The sequence below is a fragment of the Urocitellus parryii genome, chromosome 9 (genome assembly GCF_045843805.1).
Source record: "Urocitellus parryii isolate mUroPar1 chromosome 9, mUroPar1.hap1, whole genome shotgun sequence".
In the NCBI taxonomy this organism is placed as follows: domain Eukaryota; kingdom Metazoa; phylum Chordata; class Mammalia; order Rodentia; family Sciuridae; genus Urocitellus; species Urocitellus parryii.
Genome location: NC_135539.1, coordinates 82,249,614 through 82,266,630, shown reverse-complemented (window position 1 = coordinate 82,266,630; position 17,017 = coordinate 82,249,614). Strand labels below are relative to the sequence as shown.

At 38.6% G+C, this 17,017-nt stretch overlaps 1 protein-coding gene across 3 annotated transcripts in view; it reads left to right on the top strand.

The window, feature by feature from the left end:
• Mtr (5-methyltetrahydrofolate-homocysteine methyltransferase) overlaps positions 1 to 17,017 on the top strand; it is an 85,453-nt gene that overhangs the window by 25,843 nt on the left and 42,593 nt on the right. For 2 of the 3 annotated variants that reach the window (XM_026412464.2, XM_026412465.2), the window contains exons 9-15: positions 1,158 to 1,258; positions 2,161 to 2,222; positions 3,435 to 3,502; positions 5,692 to 5,771; positions 8,755 to 8,867; positions 12,220 to 12,360; positions 16,311 to 16,496. In XM_026412464.2, coding sequence (XP_026268249.1) covers positions 1,158 to 1,258; positions 2,161 to 2,222; positions 3,435 to 3,502; positions 5,692 to 5,771; positions 8,755 to 8,867; positions 12,220 to 12,360; positions 16,311 to 16,496 — 751 coding nt within the window. The remainder of the gene's footprint in view (positions 1 to 1,157; positions 1,259 to 2,160; positions 2,223 to 3,434; positions 3,503 to 5,691; positions 5,772 to 8,754; positions 8,868 to 12,219; positions 12,361 to 16,310; positions 16,497 to 17,017) is intronic. The other variant, XM_077803064.1, reaches the window with a different exon arrangement.

Here is a 17,017-nt window from a genome sequence, read left to right as displayed (position 1 = left end):
TTTATTGTATTAGGGTTCCCAGTACAAAGATGACTAGGAGATGAAAGTGGACATTATAGCATTGTTATTTTTTCAAAAAAATTTTTTTTTTAGCTGTGAGCGGATATTTATTTTTATGTGGTGCTGAGAGTGCCTCACACATGCTAGGCAAGTGCTTTTCCACTGAGCTACAATCCCAGCCCATAGCATTGTTCTTGATCTTAGGGGGCAACATCTTCTGTATTCTCATTATTAACTAGATGTTATTTGGAGCTTTTAAAATAGATATTCTATATTAAGTTGAGGAAGTTCCCTTCTATTGTTAGTTAGCTGATGGTTTTTTTTCTTTCCCCTGAGTACTTATTGTTAAATAAGCTTTTTTTTTTAATTGAAATAATTTCAGACTTATAGAAAAGATAATTCTAGTATAGTCTTCATCTGTTTTTCCCTAATATTAGCATCTTACCTAACTAAGGTACTTTGTGAAAACTGAGTTTCTTACTATTTATTATCCAAACTCCAAACTTTATTTGGATTTAAAGATTTTTTTTTTTTTTTACTAATATCCTTTTTCTATTCTAGGATCCAACCAAGTATACCACATTGTACTTAGAAATCATAATAAAGAAAAAAGGCAAAATATGAAAACAAAACATCACATGGTCCAATAGCTTCATGGTTGTTTTCTGAATTCCAGGAGGCCCTCAGGGGCCTGATTCCAGGGTAGCAGGGACCCTATTTGTGAAGCTGGGACTAAGTTCTGCTTTTCTGGAGTTCTAGGATGGGGTAGTTTTTTCCTCCCATTTCATGTTTCTCGTACCTGTAAGATTTACATTTTATCCTTCCTTCAGTATTATTTTGAGGTTGCATTTTTATTAGTAATGGTACTTTTCTGGCATTTCTGTCCCATAGTATGCCATTAGACATTCTGTAAACTAATTTAAGGAGTCATATCCATAGACAGGGTACTTTAACTGTAAATATCTGAAGGTGGAGTTATGGGTAGAAGTATTCCATGCTGCATGGAACCTCAGTGAGATGGCTTTGTAGCTGAATAAAGTGCTTTGAATTTGGAGATTTATTATCCACTTGGCTTATTCTTCTTTAGTATAACTTTTATATGTATAAATACATTGAATGAAAGATGATGCTTTTAATATCTTCTTATTGTTTTTCAGCATTGGATTAAATTGTGCTCTGGGTGCAGCTGAAATGAGACCTTTTATTGAAACCATTGGAAAATGTACGACAGCGTATGTTCTCTGTTATCCCAATGCAGGTGTGTTTTTCAAGAGTTTGTTTCATAGGTCTTGGTATATAGTTGCTGCTCAGTAGGGATTTATTTTCCAAATGAATAGTATTTGGGTCTAGACCAGTGTTTCCCTCACGACCTGAGGGAAGAGTTTGGCCCAGCCTGAAGCCTCACAGTAGGACAGAACTTTGGGGAGTGAGCCTGGTCATATAAGCTACGAGCACCTTGCCTTTGGTGACAGTGCTTGCATGTGGACATGGCCAACTAGATTGCCAGAGATGAGGACAGGGAGCCCTTCTCTTCTTCACTCTTAGTGGATGAGCAGCAGAAGAGTCTTTGTTGTTTCCTCTTTTCTCTCTAAAAGATGTTCTTAGAGTTTCCTGAGTGTAAAAATTCCAATGGCATTTGTAGATAATTCTCAAACCACATCCAGTTAAATATTGGTGATCTGTTCTGGGTTAGCCAGATTTCCCTGTGAATATTTTTGAGAGCTGCTCAGCTACTTAGGGCTAAAAATAATTTTGCAGCCTCCCGTCTCCAAATATGTACATCTTAAAATGCATAATAAATTGTATTTCCCACCAGGAATAAGATAAATGGAAGAGGATAATAAATAAAACAGGAAATTGGATAGCAGAGGGTAAAGTCAACTTGGGAAAATTTATTTGAAAGGAGACTGGTTGTTTTTGGTTTTTAGACTTGTTTTTCTTTTTCTTTTGGTTGTACTAGATTGAACTCAGAGCTAGTCAAATGCTCTACCACTGAGCTACATTCTTAGACCTTTTTTTCTTTGTGTGGTATCTGTGTTTACTGTGTAAATATTATGTGTTCCTTGCTTTTTACAGGTAAGCAAAATTTAATTATCAATATAAAATTTTGTAACTTTTGTTAAGGTAGTTTTCAGTAATGGTTGAAATATTCTTTCTCAGGTCTTCCCAACACTTTTGGTGACTATGATGAAACACCTTCCATGATGGCCATGCACCTCAAGGTCAGGGATCCTCTTTCACTTGTTTTTTAAAAAAAGAGAGAGAATTTTTGGTTTTAGAATATTTAGAAGCAGATTTTCTCTCTATAGAAATCCCAGGGCATTAATAATGAAAGTATAGCTACTCTTAATTAAGGTGGTGGAGATATAGGGAAGGACTAACATCCTTATTGTTGATTGGCACTGCTGACTCTTTGAAAAGTCCCAGTGCAGGCCACTCCAAACTGATAGAGGCTTGATTCTTCTCTGAGATGTTGCTTCCTCTACAACCTTCCCAAGTAATGAATTTTCCCCCTATGTCCCTAAAACTTCTGGGTGGAGTAGGTGTCCTCCTGGCTCCCCATTCTCATCTCTACTATCCTTTTACATATATATAGAGTTGTACATGGACATAATACCTTTTTTTAAAAAATTAATGTGTGCTGAGGATTGAACCCGATGCCTCACACATGCCAGGCAAGTGCTATACCACTGAGCTACAACCACAGCCCCTCCAGCATCATTCTTGTCTCTCTTGGCATCTTTGAATCATGAGACTGTACTATAAACTATTGCACCTTAGTGTACTCATCTACTAACCCCCATGCCTCTTTTCTATCATTCTTTGAGTGTTTAGCTCCTGGCTCACTGACATTTTCTATTAAACTATTTCTGACTTAATTCTTACGATTTCAGTGTGTGGGTGCTCTTTCTAGCACTCTTGACTTCTCAGGTTCTTAACTTCCTATGTTACTTACTGGGCTCTTATGCACCAGCTTCTGATCTAACTCCAGACCCATGCTGTCCAGTATGGAGGCACAATCACATGTGCTTATTGGAATGGTTGAAATGTGGCCAGTATGACAGAGCAACTGAATTTTTTATTTAAAAATTAAATTTAAAAGCTGATACTCATTTTATGTATTATTTGAAAATGCATTATCTAGCTTGCACTCATTCAACTCAGCATATGTGTAAAGAAAATCTTTAATTTCAATAGAAAGGCAAATAAATTTCCCATTGTACTTTAAATGGCATAAGGGATTTCATCATACCTGAATTATTTTCCACTTTATTTTTACATCTAGGGATTGTGAAAATTTTGTATCTAAAGTTAAATATGTTTAGCTGTTGCTTTGGTACAATCTTAGTGATTCAGGAAATGAAGAAAGTAAAGGCTTTCATGCTTAATTGGTCTTGGTGAATTTAGGATTTAGAAACTTTTCCTGAATGCAGGACTTTGCAGTGGATGGCTTGGTCAATATTGTTGGCGGATGCTGTGGTTCAACACCAGATCATATCAGGTAATAATCACCTTTAAATATTTTAAGTTTTTTCAATTAAATTTATATACTCCAAATTTGTGTATTGAAGTCCTATCTTCAGTAGCTCAGAATGTGATTGTATTTGAAGAAAGGGCTTTTTGATAGTCACTTAAGGTGAAAGGAGTGGGTCTGTCCATGATACAGTTTGGTTGGTGACCTTATAAGTAAGAGGACACAGATGCACATGCAAAGGGAAGACATAAGTAAAACACATTCATCTTCAAGCTATGGGAAGAGGCCTCAGGATAAACCAACCCTGATCAGAGCCTCCTATCCTTCAAATTGTGAGAAGATAACTGTTGTTTAAGTCACCTTGTCTGTGGTACATTGTTAAGGCAGCTTTAGCAAAGTATTAGGCCTTACTATTGTGAAAAAATTCTAAAATAAAAGTAAAGAAATAAAAAAAAATTAGCTTCCATGTACCTATATAATAGTTGCCAGATTTTTCAAAATTTTGTTATTCTTATTTTACCTATCCCCCATATGTTCCCCAGGAATATCATAGAACCAATCCCAGATATCAAAACATACCCTTAAACAGTCTTTGAATGCTCAAAGAGAGGCAGCTTGTATTTCTTGTGGAAAGTATACACCTCCATTAGATTCCTTCATAGAAGGAAAAAGCAGTAAGGCAACAAGTGTCTTGTTCAAGAGAAGTACCTCCACCTGACTCCAGGCAGTGAGTGTGTTAAGGAAGGGAGTGATATGGGAGCAAGGCCACATGTATGTTTACTTACTTACCATTTTATGCCATATAGCACATTGGATTTCAGTGAAATAGAACATAGTTTGTACTGTTTGTTTTCCTTTGGAGTGGTGAATGATCATATGTTGAGCCAGTCATCTCACTGTTTAAAGTCTGTTTTCATGCATATAATGTACTGTGCCTAGTAGTAATGTGCTTTGTTTGACTTCTATGATAAACTCGTAATAAATATGATTTGTGTGTGTGTGTATGTTTGTGTGTGTGATTAAAACCAGGGCCTCCTGCATGCTAACCATGTGCTTTTCTGCTGAGCTACACCAATAGCCCCATTTTTTTTAACCTAGTAGTAGTTTGATATAGGTTATCATTGGATCACAGATAATTTCTTTCTGTTTTTCAGTTCCTCTTTAAATAGAGTTGTTTTAAATGTCTCTCTGAATGTGTGTATATTTACATCTGTATATTAATATCTGTCTATATATATTTGATGTGTAACTTAGATGTCTACATATTAATTTAGGGGGCAGTAAAGTGAGGACTTCTTAGCAAGGCCCTAAGGAACTTAGTGAGACCCTGTCTTAAAACAAAAAATAAAAAGGACACGGATGTAGCTTAGTGGTAAAGCACCCCTTTGGTTCAATCCCAATACCCCCCCCCCAAAAAAAAAAAAGACATTCATTAGAAGCAAATAAGGTTAAAGAATGCAAATAGCTAAAATAAATTTTTCCCTCCTGGGTACCAGGGATTGAACTCAGGGGCACTCAACCATTGAGCCACATCTCCAGTCCCATTTTTGTATTTAGAGACAGTCTCTCACTGAGTTGCTTAGCATCTGGCCATTGGTGAGGCTGGCTTTGAACTTGTGATCCTCCTGCCTCAGCCTGTGGAGCTGCTGGGATTACAGGTATGCACCACTGCACCCGGCCAGCTAAAACAAATTTTGAGGAGTAATTATTTGAAGTGTTAATAGTGTGTACACTCCCTACTATGTGTGTGTTATTGTAAAAATGGAACCACAGGACCTCATTCTTTCCACTCCTGTGTACACCTTCTCATCAAAACTGAAGACTTCCTTTTGTTGTTAAACTGTTGAATAGGCAGCAAGGATATATTTTTGTGTGTAGGTTTGCTGGAGTAAAGGACATCTGTGAGTTTGGAGATGGGAGAAGAAGTTTATAATTTGTTTCTTACAAACCCTCATGCAGCTCCAGGTTCATGCCTCTGAGAATAGAAACAGCACAGCCAGTTCATAGCCAGCTGGATAGGCACATAGAAGTGAAGGGTCACAGATTAATTTTCTGTGGACTGAGAGAACTAAAGGGCATAATTGCTGCTGCACATTTGGAAGTAGGTATATCATTATGTGCATAGTTGTGTTAGTAGTCTTGATTTCTTAGTTGGAAATTAGTTTAATTTATTTTATTCTGAATTAATGAATATAGTGTTTTCTCTTTTAACTTAGGGAAATTGCTGAAGCTGTGAAAAATTGCAAGCCTAGAGTTCCACCTGCCACTGTTTTTGAAGGACATATGTTACTATCTGGTAAGTAATGAAGGTGTGGTGATTATGATTTTAGTAACCATTTGTAGGCTGTATTTAGTATGTTTATTCTGAGTGGTAGAATAACAGAATTGTTTCACCAAGCAATTTGTTTATTAGGTCAAGGAAGAGTGCCTGTTTTTCTTGGTGCTTAAATGAATTCTAGTGAGGAATGCTTTATATTTCTGGGGGTTGGGTGACAGAACATTCCTTCAGGGTAAAAGTGAATAAAGGCCCAGGAGTGCCCTTGGTTACCCTGAGAACTCTGTGGACCTGTCTCTACACTGTTCTAAAACATACTCCTTGCCACAGCCTTACAATGGTACTAGTTGACTCAAAATTCCAAACTGCCAAGGCTGACATTTGGTAACAGCAGCAACATCTTCCTGGAAAATTTTATTGTTGTAATTTTTATTTGCCATGTGATTAGCATTTGGGAAGAGTCATGTGTTCATATTATTTGGTTTCAAGAAATCCTGTGAGGTAGACAACTTCTTTTTCAGCATGTATTTTCATATTCAAACAAGGAATATTAGTAAAAAGAATCCTCTTCTGAACTATTAAAATAACTTTGAATTTCATATTTATGACTCAATCCTTTCTTGGATTATTAGATGGTAAGTTTAACAAAAAAAAAGTGTTGTTATTGTTGTTTTTTTAAGAGGAAACTATGCATAACACAAAGAAGAATTATACTTCATAGTATTTTATAATTTAGTATCTCTTTATTGAAATATTTTTGTTGCTTTTGTTGTCCTGAAAAACATGATATAAAAATACAGGTAACAATAAGAGTAATATTGGCTTTTTTTCCTCAGTGAGACCATATGCACAGAAGTAGCCCCAGTGAGTGAGCATGAAGTTTTGTCAATAAGCATACCTCTACAGTTTAGCCCTTTTTTTCTCTGTGTGCTTCAAATGACAGAGAATGAGGGCAGAAGTAGAGTTTATGATTTCTGATGGTGGCTTTGACAGAAGGAGGTGTGGCAGGAAAGTTTGTTTCACCTTAACTGAAGACTGCATCACTTCAGCTAAGGTCTCATAACAGAATCCAAGCTCTGCCAGAGTCAGAATGAGACAGCCATTTACATGTGGTTATTTTTAGAATTTATGTGTAAAAATTATAATCCTTTTTCCCCATTTGAATTTTATGCACTGTTTCTAAATTTTTTTAATAGTCACCTTCAGATAGACTTCAAGAATGACATCAATGTGCTTTTTAACTTAGTCTTTTCTAAATTACAAAATTGAGAGGTCTGTTTTTGTATTAGATCCTTCACATTCATGCAGAAGCAAAGGTTTTGTGTGAAATGCTGTTAGGGAGGTCACATGAGAACTCTTCAGCATATGAAAGTTGGCAGCCCTGTTTGCCTGTCCTCCAAACTTCTGGTCAACATAAGGATCAGGGGTCCCTGAGCCTAGCCTGGGGATCATTACAAACAGGATGGGAAATCATAAGCCGAAATTGTGGAAAGCGATTTTCTTCTAAGAACATAAACAAACAACCTGGAATGGTTTTATAATTACCCAGCTCCTTTGTAATCATCTAGTTCATTATTTTACTCTCCCTCATATCTGTTTTTTCCTCAATTGATTCTTTGAACAGAACTTGAAAACCATTTTCTTAATGATAGCTCTTATTGCAGGTGCTAATTTTGTGCTCATCACTGTTACCCAGTTTCAATTGTGTAAGGCAGATACTTCACTGCTTATTTTATGAGCTCAGAGACTGTGTGGGAAGTTGCCTGAGGTGTTCACTCAGGTCAGTGGATTGAACTCAGGGCTCTCTGTCCCCAGAGCTTGCCTACAACCCTCCAATGAGACTGCATTGCTTAGTATTTTAAAAGTAATGAGCAAAACAAAAGAGTTCTCAGTCTTTTCTGTAGGGACACTTTACCTCAGTGTAATGTGTCTATGTGCATTGTCAGATATGTGTCCCTCAGTTAGCTTGAGTCAAGGGAAATGTTATCATTTGTTAGGAGATAAGGAAATAGGTGTCAAAGCCCAGCTGGTCTGCATTGGGTCAGCTCATTACTGGTGGACCGACCACAGTGGTGTCTGTCTTCCAGGTTGCCACCTGGGTCCTTCTGCACAGCTTGATTTAGCCTTTCTGGTTACAAGCATACATACAATGTTGGAATTAAGAGAGCTTGTTCTCTCCAGCTTCAGTCTGTCTGACTATACTGCTGTGGCATAGCGTGGGTGTATGTGTGTGTGTGTTACTGGAGATTAAACCCAGGAGCACTTCTGAGCTACATCCCTGTCCCTTTTTAAATTTTGTTTTGAGATAGGGTCTTGCAAATTGCCCAGGCCGGGTTTGAATTTGTGATCTTTCTGCCTTTGCCTTCTAAGTAGCTGGGACGATAGCTATTGGTAGTGCTATTAGAACTTCTATGAAGTGTAAGAAGATGGGTAATTGGTAACATGTTTGCAGCAGGCAGGAATAGTGAGAGGATGAGTCTTCAAAAAATTGAAGCTACTGCTTTTGGGCCATCAAGAGGTATGAGATGGTAGCAGTGTAGGTTCTAGCTATTTCTGTTAATCATGAAGTAAGTTTAAATGTTTGAGAATGCTCTTCATTTTGACCTCTCACAAATCCTGAAATAATCCTTGATTCTAACTTTTTTTGCTTGGCTTTTGCTCCATACTCTTGATTAAATATGGATATGATGATAAAACTTTTTCTTCTTTCTCAGAAACAGTATGGTTCATTCAGCTCATTGGGGAATATTTATGGCATATAACCCTGAAACACTTCTTTTGAGAGTTCAGTTGTAGGTACACATGCAACAAATAACCTTTGTTGCATTTGACTCTCCTTTAAGAAGATTGTGGTCCTGTTTCCACATTGGATCTCCTGTCCAACTGCTCAAATGGTTTTGGCACAGTGACTTCTTTCTCACTGAAAATAATTATGTCTGTCTGTCTCATCTCATGTCAACTGTATGTAATTTCAGGAGTTTTTCAAAATGCTTCTCCTTTTAAGGTCTAGAGCCCTTCAGGATTGGACCATACACCAACTTTGTTAACATTGGAGAGCGCTGTAACGTTGCAGGATCCAGGAAGTTTGCTAAACTCATCATGGCAGGAAACTATGAAGTGAGCATCCTCATGAGACCTGGAGGCAACTGCCCTGCCTCTGGCTAGTCAGCATGTCAGTGAACATCTTTCTGCCCTTGGTAGTGCTTTTAGCAGAACTGCTAGGAAATGTGAGAAGACGGTAATGGGTGTTTGTAGCAGGTGGGAGTAGGAGAGGAAAAATCAAAGCTACTGTTACAGTATTTGTCAAAAAGTATGCATTTGGTCATAAAGAGGGAGGAGATGGGAGCAATTCAGGTTCTAGCTATTTCTGTTAATCATGAAGTAAGTTCATATGTTTGGGAATGTTCTTTCATTTTGTCATCTTGCAAATTTTTAAAAATATTTTTTTAGATGTTGATGGATCTTTGTTTTATTCATTTATTTAAATGCTGTGTTGAGAATCAAACTCAGAGCCTCACATATGCTAGGCAAATGCTCTATCACTGAGCCACAACTCTAGCCTCTTTCTCACAAATTCTTCTAGGAAAAAGGAAAGCCAAGAAAGTTTCTATTCAGTTTCTCCTGACCACATAAAATGCTGATAAGTGAGGGTATTATCGATCCTTTTAGCTGTAGATTAAAACAGATAAAGAAAAGACACAGGTTCTTGCCTTAGAAAGTTTATGTGATCATTTTAACCATGTTAAGCTCAGTCATATTGTGGTTGGGCAAAATTTAATCCTCATGGAGCCTGCCTGAGTCATATGAATAGGTTTTCTTTTTTTTACAAATATGAAGTTAAAAATAGAGGAATTTGGTCTGAACATTAATGTTGGTTAATTTTATTATTCAGCTTTTCTCACTCTTAAGATTTTGCAACCTTTAGAAAGAGATCTTTCAGAAATAAGTATCAGAGCAGATTTAGTTTACATCACATGGAAATGGTCCATTAACTTCCTTTATGGACTTGCCAATTACCACTTCACACCATTCCCCAGAACTGTGTCTTCCTCCTCAGGGAGGGGCTTGGTTACCTGGTTCCTAACTGATTGGTCCCCTTCCCTTCATTCTTGTCACTGCTTACTGCTACCATATGCTTCTCTCATGGTTGTCCTCCCCAGTTCAGAGTTCTGTGTGGCAACTTTCAGCATGTGTTGAAGTTCACACTCTGAGGCCAGCCGCCTATCCTATACTTGTGCGTGGTGCTTCCCTTCCTCATGTTCTGCTTGCTTCTGCTGCTGGATCTTAGCTCTTGTTTGCTCCTTCTGAAGTGCTGATGTCTCCTACTACTCATGTAGTATGCTGCATTTGGCAGTATTTTGACCTACATTTTGATTCTTCTGCCCTTTCTATGGTGTTCCCTTCAACTCTTACATTTGATGAATTTGTCACTAATTGCAGGGAGCACTTTAGAAGAAGCAACTCAGGGGCACTTGACCACTGAGCCCCATCTCCAGCCCTATTTTGTATTATTTATTTAGAGACAGGGTCTCACTGAGTTGCTTAGCACCTCACCATTGCTGAGGCTGGCTTTGAACTTGTGATCCTCCGGCCTTAGCCTCCCAAGCCGCTGGGATTACAGGCGTGTGCCACTGTGTTTGGCTTAATAATACATTTTTAAATAAAGTTTTTCTTTGTGCCAGTCTGTGTGCTAAATGTTTTCTATCATTGCGTGTTTACTCTTCATAGCTCCATGAATGAGCACTGCTGTTATTCCTATCTTTTAGTTACGGAAACAGAGACTTTGAGAGAGATTAAATTACTTGCCTGTTGTTTCGCAGCAAGTAAGTGGTGGAACCCAGTCCATTGAGCCCAGTCCCTTCACCACTCTGCATAGTGGAAAGAGGAGAGGGATGCAGTAAAAGCAGGAGATGATGGGTGGCACGATTGCCTATTAGAGTCTAGTTTTCCAGGACTCAGTGATCCCTCAAGGCTCTTTGGCTTAGTGGAGAAAGCACTGACCTAAGAGGAGTTTCAGTCCTGGCTTGATCAACTTAGGCTTATTTATAAACAAACCACTTTTTCTCTCTGAGCTCGCATGGGAGGGTTGGACCTTCAGGTGGTTATTCTGTGATCGATGAAGTAGATGGGTGAGGTATTGGCATCTCTGTTTTCCAGGTCTTTTGACCTCTGTCACTTACCTTCTGTCTCCTCCAATCCATCCCCCAGTGGCCAGTGGAGGACTTCCCCTCTCAGATGGTTTCCTCGGTTCAGTCCATAGGGAACTTGTACTTTCCTACACTGTATGGCAGTGCCTGGTAGGTTTTTATGTGACTGTGTCACATACTCTCAACTAACTCCTTCTAGATGTAACTCCTTCTAGAATGGGGATTGTCAACTATACTTCTTATTCTTTATACTATTTAAATCATTACTGATACTGAAAAATATTTTATGATTTGCCAAATGGATTGGTGATCCTTTTTCTCTGTGCTGCCTTGCTTTGCTGTGAATGGCATTTCATTGTGGCATGTGCCAGAGGCATGTGCCTATTCTGCACAGAGACTGGTTAAAATTCCTATTTTATTTTCTTGGACTTAGGAAAATCAGGACAATATCAGTATCTACTATTAATTTTTCTCCTTATTTTATCACACTGTGACATGTACAATGAAGATTTAAATAACAACAAAAAAGTCTCAGTCCATTTCAGGAGGAGATATATAAGGCCTTTCTTGGTTTCCAGAGGCTTCAAATTATATGAAAACTTAAACTAGTACTTGTGAAGGCAGGAGGAAATGATAATGTAATAAACCACATGATGATGGTATTGAGAGACCACAGGTCATTGTGGAGTGAGCAGTGTTTCCCAGAGTGTGTTCTTTGGAACATTGATCCTGCAAGATACTCCTTAAATGATCATTAGTGGGAAATTCTGCATATCATATTCTTTTATTGGAGAGTGTAATGTTTACTCATATACGAAAGTATTTGATAAGCATTTCAGTATAAAAACATGCTGAAATACACTTATAGTTTTTTTCATGCAACTCTAAATAACAGCCTCCTATTAATACTTTGCATGTTTTGGCAAATACTGAAGAGTGACGTGAGTTTTGGATGATTTCTCCTAGTATCTTTCTTAAAGGAAATGGAGCTTAAGCTGGTTCTAAACAAATGTAGAAGAAAAGGGGATTGTGTTGGCAGAGTAAAAAGGCATGGCTAGCTTAGAGGGCCTTGACCACAAGCTGAGGATTTTATATTTTTTATAGTGGGAAAACAGCTTTGGTGGATTCTTAGTGAGGTAATATGAAGGAAGAGGCCTGTGAGAAAGGTTCATCTGTGGAGAGAGTTAGAGAGGAGGACAGGGAACCAGGCTGGTTAATCTAGAGTGGTTGGAAAAGATACTTGGGGGATGGTGGGGGATCACTTTTGTTAGCATTCTCTGAGTCACTCTCGTAATAATGCTTCCTTTTGCATTCCTCCTCAGGAAGCCCTGAGTATTGCCAAATTGCAAGTGGAAATGGGAGCCCAGGTGCTGGATATCAACATGGATGATGGCATGCTAGATGGTCCCAGTGCAATGACTAGATTTTGCAACTTGATCGCTTCTGAGCCCGACATTGCCAAGGTTGTGCAAAGTTTGTATTTGAGAGGTTTTGGTTGACTCACTGTGTCATTTTTCACTTAGCTTTGCCAGTTGTCCCCTTGATCTGTCTACTTATGATCTGTTTTTCTATTTTCCCACATTTAAAGCACAGTGGTTTCTGGTTGTCAGCTTCCTTTCTTTTTTTTTTTGGTATCAGTGATTGAACTCAGGGCACGTAATCATTGAGCCACATCCCCCGCCCTTTTTGTATTTTATTTAGAGACAGTGTCTCAGTGAGTTGCTTGGTGCCTTGCTAAGTTGCTAAAACTGGCTTTGAACTCATAATTCTCCTGCCTCAGCATCCCGATTGATTGTCAGCTTTCTTGACTAACAGTAACCTTTTTGACACAAACCAGATTTTTTTTCTTTACTGTACTTGGGATTGAACCCAGGGGTGCTTTATCATTGAGCCACATCTCCAGCCCTTTTTATTTTTTTATTTTGAGACAAAGTCTCACTAAGTTGCTTAAGGCTTTGCTCAGTTGCTTCGGCTGGCCTTGAACTTGTGATATTCCTGCCTCAGCCATTTGAGCTGCTAGAATTGTAAGCTTGCACCACCATGTCCAGCTTAAGCCAGATTTTGGAGAGAGATATGGTTTTAGCTTGGCTATTCCCTAGGCTTCTGGGATTGGTCTTGAGAACTGATGAGTATTAGATTTCTGGGCGAACCTAGGACCCACTTTCTGAATCTTGGAAGGATGTTCCCACCCATTCCTGCCACATCATTTGTTCCCTGCTTGCCATTTGAGTTCAATAAGTGCTCCTTATCAGGAAGAGACCTTGTTAGGCCTATCAGATTAAAACAAAAGTATAAAAGTAGTTAATCAAGGGATTATATCAGCCTTTACAGGTGTTCTTTAAAAGGTTAAAATTAAGATCTTTATGATGATTCACACCTGTAATCCAATGCATGAGGCTGAGGCAGGAGAGTTGTAGCTTCAAGGCCAGCTTTAGCAAATTGGCAAGGCCCTAAACAACTTAGTGAGACCCTGTTGCAAAATCAGAAATAAAAAGAGCTGGGGATACTCAGTGGTAAAACTCCTCTGGGTTAAACTTCCAGTACCTGTCCCCCACCCCAGCTTCCAAAAAAAAAAAAAGTGAGTGTTAATTTTAGCATCAGTCTTTTAAAAAACTTTAGAGGGGTTCTAAAAACTAAAAATCTTATCTAATTTCTCTGCTATTAAGTCTGTGATGAGAAGTGATTTTTGAAGTTATTTTGTAAAAGAAATCTTCTGTGCTTTTATTTTGTTTTGATTTGTTTTTTGGTGCTGGGAATTTAGCCCAGAACTCAACCACAGAGCTATACCCCTATTCACTTCCTGGTGCTTTTAGAATTGTGTGTTTTGGGGATGCCTGTAATCCCATTGACTTGGGAGGCTGGGGCAGGAGGATCCTAAGTTCAAGGTCAGCCTCAGCAACTTGTAAGATCCTGTGTCAAAATAAAAAGTATTGAGGGATGTGGCTCATTGGTGAAGAATCCTTGGGGTTAATTCCCAGTACCAAAAAAAGAAAAGGAAAAAAAATTTCAGGTTGGACTGCTGTAATTTTTTTTTTTTTTTACTTCAGCAAATGTTTAGGTTATAAGTCTTGTGGCAAGCATTGAATTACAATCTTTAATTTGTATATTAAAACTCCTTCTAAAGAACTGGATGATATACTGGGCACAGTGGTGCACACCTATAATCCCAGCAGCTCAGGAGCCTGAGGCAGAAGGATTACAAGTTCAAGGCTAGCCTCAGCAACTTAGTGAGGCTCTCTTAATATAAAAAAAGGCTGGGGTTGTAGTTTGGTGCCCCTGGGTTCATTCCCCAATACCAAAAGTAAATAAAAATAAAACCTAAAAAATGAGCTGAGTGCCATGGCACCTGTTTATAATCCAGTAACTCTGGCTGAGGCAGGAGTGTCAAGTTTTGAGTCCAGCCCTGGCAATTTAATGAGACCCTATCTTAAATAATAAAAATGTTGGGATATAATTCAGTGGTAGAGTACCCCTAGGGTTCAACCCCCAGTACCACCAAAAAAAAAAAAAAAAAAAAAACAACAACAGAAACAAAAACTCCTTACTAGGCTGAGTGGGGTGGCACACACCTGTAATCCCAGCAATTTGGGAGGCTGAGACGGGAGGATCACAAGTTCAGAGCTAGCTTCAGCAACTTAATAAGGCCCTTAACTACTCAGTGAGACCTTGTCTCTAAATAAAATACAAAATAGGGCTGGGGATGTGGCTGAGAGGTTGAGGGGCCCTGAGATCAATCCCCAGTACCCAAAACAAACAAACCAAAAAAAAACCCTTACTAAAAAGTTTCTCCACTTTTCTGGGTTTAATAGACCTTTTGAGAATTTAAGGAGCAAAGAAACTCAGGGGCCTGTTGAAAGTCAGTCAGACTCAGAGGTGGAGCCAGTGGCTTATCTGCTTACTAGTGGCAGGAAAGCTGGATGCCCTCAGGGTCCAGGCACCCCATGAGCTGTGATTGGCCCTGGTTTCCATAAGTGGGCTGTCTCACCTGCTCTGTCTGGTCTGTGAATTATAATGATGACAGTGTCTTGTCAGCTGTGAAGGACTCTCATGACTTAAGAGACTGTTACTTAGTGCCCCAATCATTATGGTAATTTTCTCTTTTCTTGTTTTTGACCTACTACTAAAATTTATTGGAGACCAAGTTTTGGTCAGTTATAGTATAGCATACAAATGCTCTAGTAGCATGTTTTCACCAGAAGGGTCGGGACACTATGCTGTCACTGAATTCCTTAAAACATTGGTCTGGTATTTCATTGCATTTGACCCTTTTCCTAGGAAACCCCACATTACTTGCATGCTAAGAAAGAGAAAATTGGCAGAGTGCTTGTTTTTTTCCTGTTGTCTTTGGAGGTGTGATTTAGGGAATTTCTTACAACTCTGTTGAAACATGTTCTTTGAATTCTCCCTCTTCGTTCCTACTGCCTCAGACAGATTGGTTCCCTTGAAATACCCTTTCAAAGTACTTTGTGCTTCTTTGTTGTAGCATTTACTGCTCTTAAGAAATTACTGTTTAATCATTTATCTTTATAGCCTTGGTGAAGCCAAGGACCTGTGTGTCTTAACATTGTGTGGGATCTGACATAGTGGTTACTTAAATTATTTATTGAATGCCTTAATCTAACAATGGGGCCTAGATCAGCCTCCATGTTTCATTTCTTTATACCCATTGAATCCTTCCTTTAAATCCTTCCTTTCACTTTCCTTGATACAGAGGCACTAATGAGAAAGAAACCTGTTCTTTGCACATTTCACTATTGTCCTTTATTTTAGTTAAATACATTTGTTGAGTATTGGATCTACTTTTACTTTCTAATGTTAAAACTCATTTTCTCCTCACTGAGGAACTTGATTATCTAAAGGGAAAACTGAAATCGAATAACTTGGCTAGAAGGCTATTTCCAAAGGGCATGAGGCTAAACCTTAATCCCTCAGTTCAACCAGGGATGTCTGAATCTCACTTGAGGTATTTGCCTCAGGGTTAAGGCACTTGAAAGTGTGAACTAGGGCTGAAACCAGGAAAATGATCTTACTGATTCCATTCTGGTCTTTGAATTGTAAAGTCCTGGCTCATGCATGTAGTCTCTTGTATGTTGAAATTACTCCAAGAATGTTGGGCTTTAAGAACAAATATACTGGGCTGGGGATGTGGCTCAAGCGGTAGCGCGCTCGCCTGGCATGCGTGCGGCCCGGGTTTGATCCCCAGCACCACATACAAACAAAGATGTTGTGTCCGCCGAGAACTAAAAAATAAATATTAAAAATTCTCTCTCTCTCTCTCTCTCTCTCTCTCTCTCTCTCTCTCTCTCCTCTCAAAAAAAAAAAAAAGAAAGAAAAAAAAAAAAAAAGAACAAATATACTAAAATCCTGTCTGTCTTTTCCACACATTATGATTATTTTCTTGCCTTTCTCTTAGGTGCCCTTGTGCATTGACTCTTCCAATTTTGCTGTGATTGAAGCTGGGTTAAAGTGCTGCCAGGGAAAGTGCATCGTCAACAGCATTAGTTTGAAGGAGGGAGAGGAGGACTTCTTGGAGAAGGCCAGGAAAATTAAGAAGTTTGGAGCTGCTGTGGTGATTATGGCTTTTGATGAAGAAGGACAGGTGAGTGATTTCTGTCTACCTAGTTGTACTGTGTCATCCAGGTTAGATAGCAGTGGGAGAAAATGAATTCTGAAGTAGCTTTATGTACATGCATGTACACAATACATATGTCTGTATCCACACACAGACGCATGCATATACGTATAAATGTGAAGGTTTGGTATAGAACAAAGTCATTACATCAGTGGAGAAAGGTTGAATTATTCAGTAAACACTACTGGGACAACTGGTTATGTATTTGGAAGAAAATAAAGTCAGAGTCCTCTTTTAATACATTTTGTGCTGCTCTAACAGATTAACACAGACTTGATAATTTATAAACAATAGAAGTTTATTTGGCTTATAGTTCTGGATGCAAGAAGTCTAAGATTTGGGGACTACATCTGGTAAGGGTCTTCTTCCTGCGTCATCCCCTAGCAGAAGGTCAGAGAGGGTGAGAGAGAGCAAGAGAGTTTAATTTATCTTTATAACAGACCCACGCTCACTGTAAGGAACCCATTCGTATAAAGACAACATTAATC